General features: G+C 47.7%; 1 protein-coding gene across 1 annotated transcript in view; it reads left to right on the top strand.

Annotated features, from left to right (window-relative positions):
* Window positions 1-20,309, top strand: part of PPFIA1 (PPFI scaffold protein A1) — an 83,287-nt gene that overhangs the window by 54,552 nt on the left and 8,426 nt on the right. Inside the window, 11 exon segments of the mRNA XM_075567622.1 lie at window positions 688-922; window positions 4,145-4,174; window positions 4,788-4,939; window positions 5,662-5,834; window positions 7,020-7,113; window positions 9,286-9,367; window positions 9,454-9,654; window positions 10,190-10,252; window positions 10,782-10,808; window positions 17,878-18,053; window positions 18,217-18,314. Of these exon segments, the coding sequence (XP_075423737.1) occupies window positions 688-922; window positions 4,145-4,174; window positions 4,788-4,939; window positions 5,662-5,834; window positions 7,020-7,113; window positions 9,286-9,367; window positions 9,454-9,654; window positions 10,190-10,252; window positions 10,782-10,808; window positions 17,878-18,053; window positions 18,217-18,314 (1,331 nt within the window).

Here is a 20,309-nt window from a genome sequence, read left to right as displayed (position 1 = left end):
ACTGCTTACTGTTGGAAATGGTCCAGTAACATATATGCAGTGTGCAATATGCAGTGCGCAATATGCAGTGCGCAATATGCAGTGCGCAATATGCAGTGCGCAATATGCAGTGTATATGGGTGATATAAGAAGCGAAGGCCAAAAACGAGAGCTCATTTTGAGCCTGAAACAAATGAATTGTGGACAAACCAGTTTGAATGTAAGGAGACATCATTATCTCTGGGTGTGTTTTTTTTAATTTATTTTTTTAATTCTTTATTTATTGTCAACATTTTTATAACAGTGAACATACAACACAATATAATACACTACAAAACCAAATAGTACAATACAACATACAAATTATAATAATCATATATAGATTGTTTATCTCTGGATGTTTGATGTGGGTGCTGGGGTGGCCGCCCCTGACGTGCGGGTGCTGGGACCCCTCCCTCGCACAGATGTTCAGATACTACTTTTAATAATTATAATTGTGTGTGCAAACAGCACTTATTCTACATGTGGTTATGCCAGATATGTGAGAGGCACAGGTTGCATGTCGGCCTCCAGTTCTACATGCGTATTATAGGAGTATATAATGTTTCCTCCCTAACGAGCAGATGAATCCACTCTCAGCCCGTGAAACTAACCCCAGGGACAAAGTCTGTTTGGAGAGGAGAATCTTTTCATTCTTTCTTTCATTAGATTGATACAAGAAGAGAAGGAAACCACAGAGCTGCGGGCGGAGGAGATCGAGAACCGGGTTGGCAGCGGCAGCACGGATAATCTTGGCTGCTTCAAGTCCTTGGGCTCTATCCCCCCATCTTTCACCGGCTCTTCCCTCGCTGGATCCTCTCCCCCCGGCAGCGGCCGCTCCACTCCCAGGAGAATGCCGCACAGTCCTGCCCGGGAAGTGGACAGACTCGGTGTCATGACTCTGGTAAGTACTCACCTGAGATTAGTCCTGGCTGGATGCTGATCCTGTACCCCGCTGAAAATGAGCCGGCTTGTGGTACGTGGTGCCGTGGGCTTATTACCTGGCCTGTGTGCAAATGAATTATATGGTGACTTGGGTCAGTATTCACTGCTCTGGATATCTTGGGTCCGTGTTTCTCCACCCTCTGCTCGGGACACCCTGGCATGAGATCAGAAATAACCAGTGGATTACGAAGCACGCCCGCGCATACTTCTGTAATTTGTGAACGCGAATAGCTCATTATCTTTAAAACACAGCTAGGCCGGGGTGTCCTTGGGAGAGGGTTTGGAAACAGAGAGGGGTATGGGTGAATTATCACAGGCAAAATGAGATTGTGGTGAACACGGCCAGCCCCTCGGCCCCATGCAGTCACCGTAAGCGATCATCATTTAATAATTGTATTCGTTTACTGTGAAATATTTGGGATTGGTCTCATTTCAGGTCTCACTTTTTCTGTCTTTGAACTGTGAAATTCAATCCTTCCTTATCCACAAGCGTATTGTGCAGTAACCTTCCCCTATGCCATAATATGTGCTGTGATTCCATTCCCTCTCCCTTGATGTTACATTGCTGGTTTTCATCATACTATGTCAGTCATTGATTTACAGCCGGATCATGTGACCTCCCCTGAAACAGAGGCGTACCCCTGACTTTCACATCAATTCTTTCCTGAAATAATTCCTGTGCGCATCACTGAAACATTGCATTTCTTTTCTTTCTATTTAAGTTCTCTAAAAGCTTGTGAAATGGCATAGTTTTAATACCGCCCCAGACGATTTGGGAATAAATAATCCAAGCGGTTTGTAACAACCTGTAACATTTCATCCCGTTAGAGGCGCAATCCCTGCCCGGGTCCAGAGGGAACTTCTTCTCCCAGTGACATGTTTAAGGGTCTCAGCTGGGTGATCAACACTTTTGTTACTCAAAGCTGACACTTAGGGCTGCGCTTATAGTGCTGGCGACAGCGACGCGATGGTGACGTCACGCTGCGGTTGCTGGAAAAATCAAATTGACGACTTCCAGCGATTGCGAGCAAGCCGTCGCATCGCTTGTATATGCGCACGTGACGGCGGCAATACATTTGTTTTGCCACAACGTCGCCGGCACGATAAGCGCAGCCTTAGAAGTATTTTTAATATTTAAAGTTAGATTTTGTAGGGATTTGATTTCCTCTGGCTGCTCTCTTTGTGTGATGTCACCGTGTGATGTCACCGTGTGATGTCACCGTGTGATGAGCGAGCGCTTGTACAGCCAGAGTCCCACCTCCCCTTATCTTTATTGGTTCCCTGATAAGGACGGGGGGGGGGGGGGGGAGATAAGAAACCAATTGCTGGACAAACACTTCCCTATTCAGCGGCCCCCTAAGAAATGGCCGACTGTGTGGGATTCGCCTTTAACAGAGCCGGCACCCAGAACTAACCTCGATTTTTTTATTTTATTTATTTATCGTTTTTAGACCGGATTGGAACCAGGTTTTTTTCTAGGACTGAACCGCGCAATTTCCAGCTCCGGAGACCCCCGAGATACTTACTGGGGAAGTTACCGGTATTACTTCCTGGTTTAAATGGCCATCCAACAGGAAGCTACAACTGATGATAATGTAGCTTCCTATTGGCCTGAGATTTGACGGCCATTTTGTTTCCCCTAAGGGAGATTTAAACCCAGTAACTTCACTAGTAAGTATCGGGAATCGGAGCGGTCCCCAGATTGACAAAATATTGGCTTTTGGCTCAGGGGGACCCCACATTTCCAGTCTCTTCAAAATTAAATATAAATAACAATGGGGGCGAAGGAAAAGGGAGTAGGAGCAATTTCTCCTTTCAGAACTGTAAATGAAACCGGTCTGAGTTTTCCGGTTTATGACTGACATAGTATGACCTCCTGACCTCCGTCTGATTTGTGTTTTGTTGTATTATTTTAGCCTCCATCTCCGGATGCATGTTTTGTGCAGCCCTCAGTTCCCAGTCAGTGTGTAGGCTCCTCACCCAGCTCCCTCTCCTGTAGTGACTCCTCCCAGCTGTGCCAGGTAACGGCCGACCATCTCCCACCGGTGTGTCTCTCTGCCGGGGTCTCTCCCCGCCGGTCTCTCTCCTGCTGGGTTCCCTCCCCCACCAGTCTCCCTCCCCCCTTGCCTGTCTCTCCTCTCACTCGCCCAACCCCCCCCCCCCCCACTGGTCTCTCTCCTGCTGGATTCCCTCCCCTTTGCCTGTCTTTCCTCTCTCTCGCCCTCCCACCCCCCACCCCATCGGTCTCTCTCCTGCTGGGTTCCCTCCCCCTTGCCTGTCTCCCCTCTCTCTCACCCTTCCCCCCCCCCCCCCCGCCACAGTCTAGCCTGCAGAGTTTCCCCCCCGACCCCCCCACCAGTCTCCCTCCCCCCTTGCCTGTCTCTCCTCTCTCTCGCCCACCCCCCCACGGGCTCTCTTCTCCCCCACGGGTGCTCTCTCCCCCCCACCACCCACCCCACCGGGTTTCTTTCTTCTTGCCCCCACCCCTCTTTGCCAGTCTCCCTCCCTCCCCCCCTTGCCTGTCTCTCCTCTCACTCGCCCTCCGCCACCCCCCCACCCCCCACACGGGCTCTCTTCTCCCCCCACGGGCTCTCTCCCACCCACCCCACCGTGTTTCTCTCTTTTTACCCCCACCCCCCTTTGCCAGTCTCCTATCTTCCTTCATAACTCACGGAAATGCATACATCAGTATACAAAAGAAATAACCTGAATTACCCGCCACACCGAGCCCCGCTTCCCCCGGTATAATCCCAGGAAGGATACACTGCTTGCACCTGTCATTGCGCTTTCGTTATCTCATGCCTCTGTTTCTGTGTGTCTGGTTTCTGCTTGTGGTAACCATACTTCTGCAGTCTCCTACCCCTGATTGCTGCATTTTAGCATCTTCTACACAAATCATGTACATATTTCAACAAGAATGGGATGACCAGTTAATGCTGCAGTCACCAGAGAGCGCTCAGCTGAATTGCGTCTGAATTTGCGGTATCTGCCATTTATGTTAATGGCGGATATCGCCAGTTCAGGCGCGATTCAGCGGATCATGCTTTGATGACTCTGGGGCGATGTTCTTTATCCGCTTATGTCTGCTATCTATCTATATATGAGCCTTTTCGGAAATGAAGGGATAATTGTGTGTTCTGATTGCTGTCCTCTAATCTCTCTCCCTGCACGCCTCTCTCAGCCTAGCGACTTAAGGAAATACCGTAGAAAGGTAACATTTTAACCACTAACCCGCCGTGCTTTTTGCATGTCAGTGTTACCCGTGTCCCTGAGATCAGAGCTTTCCTCGCGCGCGCTCCTTATTTCTGTCCCGTATTCTTGTATTTCCTGTTGCAAAGCGAATGACTTTATAATGGGCGTTGGTTAGATACCGCCAGTATTTTGGAGGGGCCCATCCCCCGCACGTGCGGCCTGATCGTTCTGAGTGTAGGTCGGGTATTTGGTTACACGATTTATTGAATGAAGCTTTGCCAGTGCAGCCTCCACAAGTCGCCCCTCTCCCGTATAGACAGGCAAGCTTTAGTTCTAACCTCTCCGGTGCCAGAAAGTACTTTTATCCGTACGGATTTAGATTGATCCTGACGGGGTTCAGACCCAGGAAAGGACGAGTCACTGTTCTGGTTGTGCGTTGCTGTTCTCCATTTAAATTGTCCCCCGCTGCTGTGAGAGACTCGCCTCACAGGGGAAAGATATGATACAGGGTTTGAGCCAGGAGAGAACCTAGGCGCGCTGCCAATAGAAGCAATTCCTGCACAATTCAGGCAGGGCGACTGTATCTCATGGTTGTGTGACGTGCCAGACCTCATTCCTCCATTTCGATGCAGCCTCCAGGTACAAGAGACGAGACTCGAGACGACAAGGCTACGATTAGATGTGAAACGTCGCCCCCTCCCTCGCCCAGGTCCTTTCGCCTAAATGCGGGCCATAAAGGAGCTTTGCACACCATGAGCCACGAAGACATCCGGGACATAAGGAAGTACGTACTGAACCCCACAATAACACACGGGAGCTGAAAGTTGGTGTCGCTCCTTAATCTAATGAGCTGCACGGACGGGGGGGGGGGGGGGGGGGGTGTAACAGCTACATTCAATGCACAGAGGAATGGATTATCACTGGAAGGCGTGAGATTTTTTTTGGGGGGTGGGAGGGGCGCAGCGGTTACAGAGGTCCCACTCTTTCCCCCCCAAGGCATTTAAATTAAATGCTGTGGGACCGCGCGAAGCCTCTGTAACTCGCTTACCTTGATTCAGATGGCTTCGTGCGACGCGTCAAATGACGCCGTGGGGTGACGTGACTCCGCGTCGCCATAGCAACACGGCGTCACATGATCCGCTGCATCATTTGACGTTTAGTACAAGGTAAGGGCAAGCAGTGGAGGAGAGTAGGCAAGGGGACGCAGGGCACAAATTTTGCGCACCCCTGGATTATCAAACCCAATCAATGCCCTCAGGTTGGACATTATTTTGTAGTTAAAACCCGAATGAAGTTACCACACTATTTTTGAGACAAACATGAAAACAGTAGATCTGATGCAGTTTAATAAAGAGAAGTTAAACGGTTCCATATTGCACATTGGTAAAGAAACAAATAATAGCAGAATGGATAATCCATATAAGCTGCCCCTTTGCCGAGCTGTATCCTGTACCCTACGATCGCTCTCGGAGCAGTGCTGGTAAATACTCTGATTCTCTTCTGCAGTTCCACAGGGTCACAAGATGGACAGGTGAGCAATCCTAGCAGCAGTAATAGCAGTCAGGACTCGCTCAACAAAGCCCCTAAGAAGAAAGGAATCAAGTCATCCATCGGTCGTCTGTTTGGTAAAAAGGAAAAGGGTCGCCCTGGACTCATGGGGAAAGATTCACTTGGACCAGGTAGGATGTGTATCCCAATCCGCTGCCAAACCAACTGATTAACACCCTTCTGCTTGGTAGAGCACATTAGGCTTGTAATATAGCGCGCGGGCGTTCAGGGGGTGAGCGCGTGCAGGGGGTGAGCGCGTGCAGGGGGTGAGCTCGCAGTTGCTATACTTGAGACGCACACACGGCCGTGAGAGTTGGCGCGACAGATCTGTGAAAGTACAAGAAATGTGTTTGTTTTTTTAGCACTGCGAGCCAATCACTGCGCGGCCTGACGCTGTGATGTCAGAGCCACACCCCCTAACCGTACGGTTCACCGCTTGCGCTATAGCAACTACACGCGCAACGCGTACTGTCCAACAAGCCTAAGTCATGGCCTCTGAGCATTAAGAAGGCGATGGTGTAAAGTGCACGGTTATTATTGATTTCAAATTGATTTTAAAAAAATGCGTTGCTTATTCTAGTTTTGACAAATGCAGAACAAAGTACCCATCCACACGCTACATACACGCTACATACACGCTTTTCAGATTGTCTTAATGTTGGAGTACGCAGGAGGGATTCTGAGCATGAGGTGTTCACTTTAATCTTCAAAATCCCTTCCCTTGGGATGTATCTTTCCGTTACACCCGGTGCTGCTCAGACATGCTATATACACAGCTGAGCTGATGAGCCTTATCCAGGCATGTACCAGTTTGGGCATAATTACATCTGACACCATCTTGTTTGGAGCCATTATTCTCCTTGCTGCCTAGTAATAATTAGGGTGCAAAGGCTTGTGAAACACGATGTCCTAGTGTCCGTATGCTGGGATCGACGGTCACAACAGGATTCCTGGTTATTCCACTAACGTCCGAGTCCGGACCTGGGACAGTGTAGCGAATCTGTGTGAGGGCTGAACATGATGGGATTATATTCTGGGCTTGCAAACGTGCAAAGTATCCCAGGCATATTAACATCCTTTCATCATTATATTCTCAGGGTATAGAAATGGTCAGTAGTTTGGCTTTTAGCAATGTGTGCACAAAGCCAAATCTTTTGCGTGCTGTTGTTGTTTATTTTCAAAGCATGTTGGAACAAGAAGCGCCCTGCCCTCGCGCCCTGCCCTCGCGCCCTGCCCTCGCGCCCTGCCCTCGCGCCCCGCCCTCGCGCCCCGCCCTCGCGCCCCGCCCTCACACTCTCCTCTTGTTTGGCATGTAGGTGGAATCCCAGAATTTGAGAGTTCTTCGCAGGAATCCCTCGGACTTGTCAAGTTGGGAGGACAGACTGAAAAGAATCGCAAGCTGCAGAAGAAGTATGGCTTCCTTTTTGTTGTTGATGGTATCATGTATGCCAGCGGTGCGCAATGTGGGGGCGCTGACATTTTTTGGGGGGTGCAGGCGTTTGCAGAGGCATTTAAATTAAATGCCGGGGAATCGCGTGAGGACTCTGCAACTCACTTACCGGGATTCAGAAGAGTTGCTGTGACGCGTCGCCATGGCAACGCGGCATCAAATGCCGCCGCGGTGTTATACAGAGTGACGTCACACGTCCGTCTCCATGGCAACAGGGTCCCGTCACATGACGCCGCAAAACAAGTTATGGGGGGCGCGAGGAGGAGCAGGCAGGGGGACACAGCTGCAAAAGTTTGCGTTCCCCTGATGTATGCTGCTCATCTGACGGGGCCTGGGGGAGGGAGGAATGTGCAAGTCCATCTTAATATTGAACTATATAGTAAAACAAGGCAATAAAATCCCAGTCGTGCACCAATTGTGCAGAAGGGCGGGTGCTGGGACTCCGAAATGTGTGCAGGGGGACTTTGCAGCCTGATCAGCTCCCCAGCCGCAGCTGAAATTAGTGGGGTTCAGCTCTGGTCACCCATATTCACACCTACAAAAATAAAAAGGGTGTGTGTTCCCAGCACGCGCATTTTAAGTGAAACGTCTTCGTGGTTTGTCACAGAAATTGTATTTGTGATGGTGAAGTTTTTCATTAAAAATCAAAACACAATTTCAGTGACAAAATGCAAAGACGTTTCACTTAGAACATGTGTGCGCGGCACACCCCCGGTTCTACCTATTTGTACTTCTATATGTATAGTTACTGTGAATTAACCGTGTGTGTCTGTGTGTGCGAGTCTCTGTGTATGCGCGCTCCACCTGTGCTGCGTCCGTGCATGCGCGCACCCAGCCGGCGCCTACTGTGAAACCAGAATGGAGCACTGAGGCGGCGTGCGCAGGCGCTCCGAACCATCTGCGGCGACTTCTGCGCAGATGCGCCGAGCCATTGGCAACGGCTCTTGCGCATGCTCGCCGAGCGCGGGAGGCCTCTGCTGCCAGTAGTGACGTCACTTCCGTGAGTGCACTTCCGTCACCAACAAGGCAATTTACTCAAAGGGAAATTTTCATATGTTAGGAGCCAGCATGGAAGTTTCACCCTGTTCTGCTGTAATGAATGACTGCAGAATGAGCGCTCTGCTGCTCAGAGCGATGGGTTTATATCCCTGGCGTGGCACTAACAGGTTGCAGTGTAGCAATGCTTTATCCTGGGTAGCTGTTTATTTTGTGTCTTTGCTTATTTCCCTTATAACCTGGGATGTTGGTAGCATAAAGTCAGGGTAAGTTTGTGATCTGTTTGCTTGCTGTGAATAGCCTTGTGTATTGATTCGGGGGGGGGGGGGTGTTATTTGCTAATGCATACTTTTACTATTCTGATAATCACTTTACTGCACAAAGGGTCAGCATCTCCTGCTTTACAGTGGTTACCTTTACATTGCAGGTGTAGCACCTCCTCCTCTTCCTTCGCCTTGTTTCCAATTGCATGTTGTGAGTGTATTTAACAAAACGACTCTCTGTATCTTTGTAGCGCATTCTTGCAGCTTTATCCCACCCCCCAGTACAGGGGGTTATATCACGTAATTCAAAAAGAACAATACTTGGTGATACTGAAAGTTCGTTAGTGTATTAACGGGCTGTAACATTACAGGTTAGCAGGCTAATAGTCACCACAGTACGACGTCACACTAAGGCTGCGCTTATAGTCCCGGCGATGCAACATCGTGTCAAAACAAGTGAATCTGTCGCGTGCACTTATAGTAGGCGCGATGGCTGCAAGTCACTGAAATTTGATTTTTCGGCGTCAGCGGGCACATGAGCGGTTCAGCCAATGAGGGCGAACCGCTCACGACACGCCCCCCACACCCCCCAGTCGCCGTTTCTTGCCTCTAACACTATAGGCAGAAATCGCTTCGGCGACGGATGACATCACAATGTCGCCGGGACTATAAACCGCGGCCTAAGTGATCCTGGCAAAACAAAGGTTCTAGTTTTCTCTTCCATCAGCTGTGTGCTCTGCTCTTAATATGAGCGTATTCATGTGTTAGCTTTCGCCCTCTTAGGGAGTGAGGTGGAAGTGAACCCTTGCAGTATTAGTAATGTGCTAGCTACGTATCAGCCCTCCTGCATTGTAACTGGTCTTCCCACTGCAGACATGAACTTCTGGAGGAAGCTCGCAGACTTGGGCTGCCGTTTGCACATTGGGATGGCCCTACGGTGGTTGTGTGGTTAGAGGTAAGTGTCTGCCGCAGCGGGGAGGCCCTGATAATGTGCCAACATGCAGATGGACTTTTAACTTCTGCCGTATCTTTCTGTGCCAGCTATGGGTTGGGATGCCTGCCTGGTACGTGGCTGCTTGCCGAGCCAACGTGAAAAGTGGGGCTATAATGTCCGCTCTATCAGACACCGAGATCCAGAGAGAGATCGGCATTAGTAACCCATTACACCGACTGAAGCTGCGACTCGCCATCCAGGAGATTATGTCCCTGACGAGCCCATCCGCTCCTCCCACCTCCAGAACGGTAAGAATATATCGGCGTGAGCACAGGGTGTGCCAGGCACACTGTCCATGCTGGGTTAAGAATGAATTCTATGCTACAGTTACAATGGAAGGGGTTACATGGGACCGTTACAGCAAAGTAAAACCTAACTCCTATCTTTGAACTTCTGATTGGGTGGGAGACCGATATGATTGTGGAGCTATAAATGATAAAGGACACGGTCATATTGTGCCGACTCGATTCATTGTCTGACCCATGGCCGATCCTCCCATGATCGGTTCCTTGTACGACTCATAGTGAATACTGGCGTTGAACAAACTGCTATCCAGTGTGAGCCTTCTAATTATCCGCGTGATGTTAATTAGGCGTTGAAATGTCCTGTTTTTAGTGAGCCTGTATCCTGTGTAGATTGAATGTATCTCAATGCCTTAGCGACCGTAGCTTTTGCTCCTGCTGTTCCGTACATGTTACCTATTGCTTATGTATTGTGCCACCTTTCCTCCTTGTTACTGCTTCCCTCTCACTGGATGTGGTTGCTTCAATCTGGTTCTATTAGTCCACTGGAAATGTCTGGGTAACTCATGAAGAGATGGAAACTCTTACAGCCTCTCCACAAACGGTTAGTCTGAGCACCGCTGTGTCCTGTAGCGTGTCTTCCCTTGGATGCCGTGAACCTTCTCTGTGTAGTTTTATGCGTGGAATTGTAGTCATTCTGATTTTCTTTTAGTATTAGGCTGTTTTTGATTTTATCCTCTCCAGCGCTGGCAGTGCCTCCACAGAATTTGCAAGCGGGTCCCTCCAGCACTGAAGGGGTTTAACCGGAGAAATGATTAGAAACCATTTAACCTCCTTTATATTATCTGCGTGCAGCAGGTAAAATAAAGTGTGTGTACATGTTGCATTTTTATAAAACCAGCATCAATTGTGGTTCATGTTGGAAGCAATAATACAGTAAAACCTTCCCCCCAGCCCCAGTCTTTCAATGCGTTTCATTGAGGTTTCTATTTATTTCCTCATTGCATGTGCACCTCGGGTGCGTTAATGGCATGGAGTGACATCGCAGCGGCCTTGCGCCTTGATCCCGCAAAGTGTAACACCGCTAACTAACATTCTGTGTCCTTTTGCCTCCCTAACCCACCTAACATCAGGACGATGAGGAGGGGAGCTGGGCCCAGGTTGGAGCTTTTTCACTAATACCCTTTAAGTCTCTTTACACATTGTGTATTAATCATGTCGTGCATTAGACCAGGGGAGGGCATCTCCACTCAAGACCCCACCAACAGGTCAGGTTTTCAGGATAGAAGAAAAACTCCGGCTCGGCTTAATGGTTAGATAGTAACTAAAAACCAAGGTGCAAGCAGGAAGGTTCAATAATCATATTGGCACAGAAGGGCAAGCTCTGCACATGCACTCGAGATGAGAATAACGGACGATTTAAAACTTCATTTTATTGGTATTAAACTAAAATAAATGTGCACAGAAAAAAAAACAGACAACACGTAACTTAAAATAGTTCCGGGTGGGTCTGGGCGAACGGTAGGGGTACGTCGTGTGTCACTGTCGGTAAGTGCAACCGTGTAATCCTAGTTCTTGATGAGCATGGTAATAGACTTAAGGTAGGGGTTACTGTATTAGTATAGCGTTAGGTACAGGGGCATAGCTATACCCGGGGGCCTGCACTCTTGGGTGGCCCACTCGCTCCCCACCCCCCCATGTAGAGACAGGTGGGGGGGGGGGAGATGGGGCCCCGGCAAACAGAAGCCGGTAGAGGAATCAGCAAGGCAGGGGAGGAGCACCCTCTAGCAGTCTGATCCGGAAGTCTTTATAACTTCCGGTGTCGGCTGCCACTGCTCCTTTGCCGGCTGCTCCTCTGGTAATCTCCTCCTGCCAAGGGTAGGCATGGGGGAGAGAGCTAAGGGGGAGAGAGAGAGCTGGTGAGGGGGAGCTGATATGTGGGTGGGGGGGAGAGAGCTAGTGAGGGGGAGCTGATGATGAGGGGGGAGAGTTGGTGAGGGGGAGCTGATGATGATTAGAGGGGGGAGCTGGTGAAGGGGAGCTAATGGGGGGGATAGCTGTTGAGGGGGGAAGAGCTGGTGAGGGGTAGCTGAGGATGAGGAGGGGGGGCTGGTGAGGGGGAGAGCTGGTGAGGGGGAGCTGGTGATGAGGTGGGGGGAGAGCTGGTGGGAGGGGAGATGATGATGAGGGGGGGAGAGCTGGTGAGGGGGAGCTGATGATGATGAGGGGGAGAGCTGTCAGTATTAATATTAATGGGGCCCTGAAAAATGTTTTTGCCCGGGGGCCCGCCCATGTCTAGCTACGCCACAGGTTAGGTAGCACAAGGTAACAGCTACCTCACGCTATACTAATACATTAACCCCTACCTTAAGTCTACCGTGTTATGTCTGTTTATTTCTGTGCACATTCATTATAGTTTAATACCAATAAAATTCAGTTTTAAATCGTCCATCATTCTCATCTGGAGTGCATGTGCAGAGCTTGCCCTGTTGTGCTTATATGATTATATCCCTGCTTCAGCACAGGTGAGGTAGTCGGAGACTAAGTGAGCCCCCCCCCCCCTGCTGATGCAGAGATATCCCTAATACCTGGCCTGCTGTTGCCCCTTGAGGACTGGAGGTACCCACCCCTGCTTTAGATGAAACCCGTCATATTTTGTTGTCTGTATTTGTTACCGTTCCAGAACAACGGCACAGAGTACGTGTTTGTAGCGGGTGGGCCCCGCACTGGAGGGTGGGCCCCGCACTGGAGGGTGGGCCCCGCACTGGAGGGTGGGCCCCACACTGGAGGGTGGGCCCCGCACTGGAGGGTGGGCCCCGCACTGGAGGGTGGGCCCCGCACTGGAGGGTGGGTCAGGACATTTGGGGCTCTGGTTCCTGACAAACTCTATGATGGTTTTGGGACCTCGTGGATTTGTTTATTTAGCCCCTGGGAAATGTTCCCCACTCTGCTCACATTACCCTTTCTCAGACTTTGCACAGTACATGAGCTGCTAATTATTCACCAGATCAGGTGGTTACAGAAGAGAAACACAAAGAGAACACTATGAAAGGGTCCAAACATGACACTGCATGAGGTGTGCACATTATTGTGTCTTATTTCAGAATACCATAAATGCCTGTGTCCCTGAGGTCCTGTATACACTGTTAGTATACAGGATCTAACCCGTCTCACACATTATTCTGTACATAATGCCCATGCCTAATTCTGTACCTAATGCCCATGTCTAATTCTGTACCTAATGCCCATGCCTAATTCTGTACATAATGCCCATGCCTAATTCTGTACATAAGGCCCATGTCTAATTCTGTACCTAATGCCCATGCCTAATTCTGTACCCAATGCCCATGCCTAATTCTGTACATAAGGCCCATGCCTAATTCTGTACCTAATGCCCATGCCTAATTCTGTACCTAATGCCCATGCCTAATTCTGTACATAATGCCCATGCCTAATTCTGTACATAAGGCCCATGCCTAATTCTGTACATAAGGCCCATGCCTAATTCTGTACATAATGCCCATGCCTAATTCTGTACCTAATGCCCATGCCTAATTCTGTACCTAATGCCCATGCCTAATTTTGTACATAATGCCCATGCCTAATTCTGTACATAATGCCCATGCCTAATTCTATATCTAATGCCCATGCCTAATTCTGTATCTAATGCCCATGCCTAATACTGTACATAAGGCCCATGCCTAATTCTGTACATAATGCCCATGCCTAATTCTGTACATAATGCCCATGCCTAATTCTGTACATAAGGCCCATGCCTAATTCTGTACATAAGGCCCATGCCTAATTCTGTACATAAGGCCTATGCCTTACTCTGTACATAATGCCCACGCCTTACTCTGTACATAAGGCCCACGCCTAATTCTGTACCTAATGCCCATGCCTAATTCTGTACATAATGCCCATGCCTTACTCTGTACATAATGCCCACGCCTCATTCTGTACCTAATGCCCATGCCTAATTCTGTACCTAATGCCCATGCCTAATTCTGTACATAATGCCCATGCCTAATTCTGTATCTAATGCCCATGCCTTACTCTGTACATAATGCCCATGCCTAATTCTGTACCTAATGCCCATGTCTAATTCTGTACCTAATGCCCATGCCTAATTCTGTACATAATGCCCATGCCTAATTCTGTACATAAGGCCCATGCCTTACTCTGCACATAAGGCCCATGCCTTACTCTGTACATAAGGCCCATGCCAAACTCTGTACATAATGCCCATGCCTTACTCTGTACATAAGGCCCATGCCTTACTCTGTACATAATGCCCATGCCTTACTCTGTACATAAGGCCCATGCTTTACTCTGTACATAATGCCCATGCCTAATTCTGTACATAATGCCCACGCCTAATTCTGTACCTAATGCCCATGCCGTACTCTGTACATAAGGCCCATGCCATACTCTGTACATAATTCCCATGCCTAATTCTGTAAATAATGCCCATGCCTAATTCTGTATCTAATGCCCATGCCTAATTCTGTACATAATGCCCATGCCTAATTCTGTACCTAATGCCCATGCCTAATTCTGTACATAATGCCCATGCCTAATTCTGTACATATTGCCCATGCCTAATTCTGTACCTAATGCCCATGCCTAATTCTGTACCTAATGCCCATGCCTAATTCTGTATCTAATGCCCATTCCTAATTCTGTATCTAATGCCCATGCCTAATTCTGTACATAATGCCCATGCCTAATTCTGTATCTAATGCCCATGCCTAATTCTGTACATAAGGCCCATGCCTAATTCTGTACATAATGCCCATGCCATACTCTGTACATAATGCCCATGCCTAATTCTGTACATAAGGCCCATGCCTAATTCTGTACATAATGCCCATGCCTTACTCTGTACATAAGGCCCATGCCTTACTCTGTACATAAGGCCCATGCCTTACTCTGTACATAATGCCCATGCCTTACTCTGTACATAAGGCCCATGCCTTACTCTGTACATAATGCCCATGCCTAATTCTGTACCTAATGCCCATGCCTAATTCTGTACATAATGCCCACGCCTAATTCTGTATCTAATGCCCATGCCTAATTCTGTATCTAATGCCCATGCCTTACTCTGTACCTAATGCCCATGTCTAATTCTGTACCCAATGCCCATGTCTAATTCTGTACATAAGGCCCATGCCTAATTCTGTACATAATGCCCATGCCTAATTCTGTACCTAATGCCCATGCCTAATTCTGTACATAATGCCCATGCCTAATTCTGTACCTAATGCCCATGCCTAATTCTGTACCTAATGCCCATGTCTAATTCTGTACATAATGCCCATGCCTAATTCTGTACATAAGGCCCATGCCTAATTCTGTACATAATGCCCATGCCTAATTCTGTACCTAATGCCCATGCCTAATTCTGTACCTAATGCCCATGCCTAATTCTGTATCTAATGCCCATTCCTAATTCTGTATCTAATGCCCATGCCTAATTCTGTACATAATGCCCATGCCTAATTCTGTACATAATGCCCATGCCTAATTCTGTACATAATGCCCATGCCTAATTCTGTACATAATGCCCATGCCTAATTCTGTACATAATGCCCATGCCTACTTCTGTACCTAATGCCCATGCCTAATTCTGTACCTAATGCCCATGCCTAATTCTGTATCTAATGCCCATTCCTAATTCTGTATCTAATGCCCATGCCTAATTCTGTACATAATGCCCATGCCTAATTCTGTACATAATGCCCATGCCTAATTCTGTACATAATGCCCATGCCTAATTCTGTACCTAATTCTGTACATAATGCCCATGCCTAATTCTGTATCTAATGCCCATGCCTAATTCTGTACATAATGCCCATGCCTAATTCTGTACATAATGCCCATGCCTTACTCTGTACATAAGGCCCATGCCTAATTCTGTATCTAATGCCCATGCCTAATTCTGTATCTAATGCCCATGCCTAATTCTGTATCTAATGCCCATGCCTAATTCTGTACCTAATGCCCATGCCTAATTCTGTACCTAATGCCCATGCCTAATTCTGTACCTAATGCCCATGCCTAATTCTGTACATAAGGCCCATGCCTAATTCTGTACATAAGGCCCATGCCTAATTCTGTACATAATGCCCATGCCTAATTCTGTACATAATGCCCATGCCTTACTCTGTACATAATGCCCATGCCTTACTCTGTACATAATGCCCATGCCTTACTCTGTACATAATGCCCATGCCTTACTCTGTACATAAGGCCCATGCCTTACTCTGTACATAATGCCCATGCCTTACTCTGTACATAATGCCCATGCCTAATTCTGTACATAATGCCCATGCCTTACTCTGTACATAATGCCCATGCCTTACTCTGTACATAATGCCCATGCCTTACTCTGTACATAAGGCCCATGCCTTACTCTGTACATAATGCCCATGCCTAATTCTGTACCTAATGCCCATGCCTAATTCTGTACATAATGCCTACGCCTAATTCTGTATCTAATGCCCATGCCTAATTCTGTATCTAATGCCCATGCCTTACTCTGTACCTAATGCCCATGTCTAATTCTGTACCCAATGCCCATGTCTAATTCTGTACATAAGGCCCATGCCTAATTCTGTACATAATGCCCATGCCTAATTCTGTACCTAATGCCCATGCCTAATTCTGTACCTAATGCCCATGCCTAATTCTGTACCTAATGCCCATGCCTAATTCTGTATCTAATGCCCATGTCTAATTCTGTACATAATGCCCATGCCTAATTCTGTACATAAGGCCCATGCCTAATTCTGTACATAATGCCCATGCCTAATTCTGTACCTAATGCCCATGCCTAATTCTGTACCTAATGCCCATGCCTAATTCTGTATCTAATGCCCATTCCTAATTCTGTATCTAATGCCCATGCCTAATTCTGTACATAATGCCCATGCCTAATTCTGTACATAATGCCCATGCCTAATTCTGTACATAATGCCCATGCCTAATTCTGTACATAATGCCCATGCCTAATTCTGTACATAATGCCCATGCCTAATTCTGTACATAATACCCATGCCTAATTCTGTACCTAATGCCCATGCCTAATTCTGTACCTAATGCCCATGCCTAATTCTGTACCTAATGCCCATGCCTAATTCTGTACCTAATGCCCATGCCTAATTCTGTACCTAATGCCCATGCCTAATTCTGTACCTAATGCCCATGCCTAATTCTGTACATAAGGCCCATGCCTAATTCTGTACATAAGGCCCATGCCTAATTCTGTACATAATGCCCATGCCTAATTCTGTACATAATGCCCATGCCTTACTCTGTACATAATGCCCATGCCTTACTCTGTACATAATGCCCATGCCTTACTCTGTACATAATGCCCATGCCTTACTCTGTACATAATGCCCATGCCTAATTCTGTACATAATGCCCATGCCTTACTCTGTACATAATGCCCATGCCTTACTCTGTACATAATGCCCATGCCTTACTCTGTACATAATGCCCATGCCTTACTCTGTACATAATGCCCATGCCTTACTCTGTACATAAGGCCCATGCCTTACTCTGTACATAATGCCCATGCCTTACTCTGTACATAATGCCCATGCCTAATTCTGTACATAAGGCCCATGCCTAATTCTGTACATAAGGCCCATGCCTAATTCTGTACATAATGCCCATGCCTAATTCTGTACATAATGCCCATGCCTTACTCTGTACATAATGCCCATGCCTTACTCTGTACATAATGCCCATGCCTTACTCTGTACATAATGCCCATGCCTTACTCTGTACATAAGGCCCATGCCTTACTCTGTACATAATGCCCATGCCTTACTCTGTACATAATGCCCATGCCTAATTCTGTACATAATGCCCATGCCTTACTCTGTACATAATGCCCATGCCTTACTCTGTACATAATGCCCATGCCTTACTCTGTACATAATGCCCATGCCTTACTCTGTACATAATGCCCATGCCTTACTCTGTACATAAGGCCCATGCCTAATTCTTTCCAGAGAGAGACTGAAAATGCTCCCCTTGTTACTATCTGCAGCCCTTGTAGTCCCCTGCAGGAGCGCAGGAACCCCTTTGTATATTGTTAGACCACGTGTTGCTAGGCCAGTGGAGTGAGACCTGAAGTCTGCGTAGCTGTAGGTGACATGCCACGTTTCTCTGTGGATTTGCACGTAGTTCCAATGCTTTATTTTATCCTCCCAGACCTTGGCATACGGTGACATGAATCACGAATGGATCGGGAACGAGTGGCTGCCCAGCCTGGGGCTGCCTCAGTACCGCAGCTATTTCATGGAGTGTCTCGTTGATGCCAGGATGCTGGATCACTTGACAAAGAAGGACCTCCGTGGGCAGCTGAAGATGGTGGATAGTTTTCACAGGTAAGACCCATGGGGCGAGAACGAGAGCTGCTACAGTATTCCTCTGTTACCTCTGCAATAAATGGGGTGTTTCCTCTGGGGCTCTAACCCCTTTAAGGCCTCTGAGCACAGTGTGTGGGATATCTCACTAATTCAGTAAGCAAACTTTCCCTTCTCCAACCAGGAACAGTTTCCAGTGTGGGATTATGAGCTTGCGAAGGCTCAACTATGACCGAAAAGAGCTTGAGAGGAAGAGGGAAGACAGTCAGAGTGAGCTAAAAGGTATATCTGTTCCTGCAGACCATACAGACCATGTGCTTGCGGTTACAAGTACCTTATTTATTACAAAACACAGGGAGGGGGGTAGGGAAGCCCTTGCTCACCTCTCCTATACTTTGTAGTGATAGGTAAGGTGCTACCTGGGATATATGTATTCATGGAAACAAAAATAGAGAGAACATTCCCCGTTATGAGCACTCATTGCCTAGTTCGAATTATATAAATGATTTGATTAAAATGCTTTTATTAATTATATTCAGGAACCAATTAAGCTACATAGTAATGACGAAAAGTCCTATACATATTCTGCTTGTAAAACCCCATTATCTCGCTGACCTGGGCATCCTCTGGACTTTGATGTCGGATATAGGTCTAGATAGATTGAGGATTAACTGATTTGAAATAAAATCAACATACTTTACTTTTAGCCGAGTCTAACACTGCGGGTATAACCACAACACAGTGTGTGTGTATATATATATATATATATCTATATATCTATATATCTATATATCTAGTGTTCGACAAATCACCCAAAAATCTACTCGCCCAACCAAAAAATCTACTCGCCACCTAGTCCCGCCCCCAACCCTAGTCCCGCCCCCAACCCCGCTTTAAAATAAAATATATAAATTAAATACATTTAATAAATTCCTAGTCAGAACACCATTAGTTTTTCACAAATGTATTTATTACATTATACTACAATTAGTCCTTGTTACGTGTGTGTAAGTGTGTAAGTGTGTAAGTGTGTAAGTGTGTAAGTGTGTAAGTGTGTAAGTGTGTAAGTGTGTAAGTGTGTAAGTGTGTAAGTGCGTAAGTGCGTAAGTGCGTAAGTGCGTAAGTGCGTAAATGTCGGATCTAGAAATAAAAGCCAGGTGTGAATGACTAGTTTCCTGAACCCCTTAACCAGTGTCTGGACGTCCCCGCTTCACAATATCTAAAGCAGCAATCCCACCTGGGATCTTACCTGATCCGCAGTCCCTCAATGTCCAGGTACCTCATTCCCGCAATGTTATAAGTTGGAGGGGATGTGTTCCCTACCTGTCTTCTGGTTTAGGGGGGGTTCCGATGTGTTCCGTGTGAAGCTTGAGTCAGATCTGGAAGAAAGCAGTATAGGTTATTTTGGTGTAGTATAGGACAGTTAAGATATATAGGGTAAATAAGATATCCAGATACAGAGAGGGGGAGAGAGAGAGAGAGAGAGAGAGAGAGGGGGGGGAGAGAGAGGGGAGAGAAAGAGAGAGGGGAGAGAAAGAGAGAGGGGAGAGAAAGAGAGAGGGGAGAGAAAGAGAGAGGGGAGAGAAAGAGAGAGGGGAGAGAAAGAGAGAGGGGAGAGAAAGAGAGAGGGGAGAGAAAGAGAGAGGGAGAGGGAGAGAGGGAGAGGGAGAGAGGGAGAGGGAGAGGGAAAGAGAGGGAGAGGGAAAGAGAGGGGGGAGAGAAAGAGAGAGGGGGGAGAGAGAGAGAGAGGGGGGAGAGAGAGAGAGGGGGGAGAGAGAGAGAGGGGGGGGAGAGAGAGAGAGGGGGGAGAGAGAGAGAGGGGGGAGAGAGAGAGAGGGGGGGGAGAGAGAGAGGGGGGGGAGAGAGAGAGAGAGGGGAGAGAGAGAGAGAGGGGGAGAGAGAGAGAGAAAAGAGAGTGCGGGGAGAGAGAGAAAAAGAGTGCGGGGAGAGAGAGAGAGAGAGAAAAAGAGAGTGCGGGGAGAGAGAGAGAGAGAGAGAGAAAAAGAGAGTGCGGGGAGAGAGAGAGAGAGAGAGAGAAAAAGAGAGTGCGGGGAGAGAGAGAGAGAAAAAGAGAGTGCGGGGAGAGAGAGAGAAAAAGAGAGTGCGGGGAGAGAGAGAGAGAAAAAGAGAGTGCGGGGAGAGAGAGAGAGAAAAAGAGAGTGCGGGGAGAGAGAGAGAGAAAAAGAGAGTGCGGGGAGAGAGAGAGAGAAAAAGAGAGTGCGGGGAGAGAGAGAGAGAAAAAGAGAGTGCGGGGAGAGAGAGAGAGAGAAAAAGAGA

Source organism: Ascaphus truei, chromosome 12 (genome assembly GCF_040206685.1).
Source record: "Ascaphus truei isolate aAscTru1 chromosome 12, aAscTru1.hap1, whole genome shotgun sequence".
NCBI classification, from domain to species: Eukaryota; Metazoa; Chordata; class Amphibia; order Anura; family Ascaphidae; genus Ascaphus; species Ascaphus truei.
This window is presented reverse-complemented; position numbering and strand designations above follow the sequence as displayed.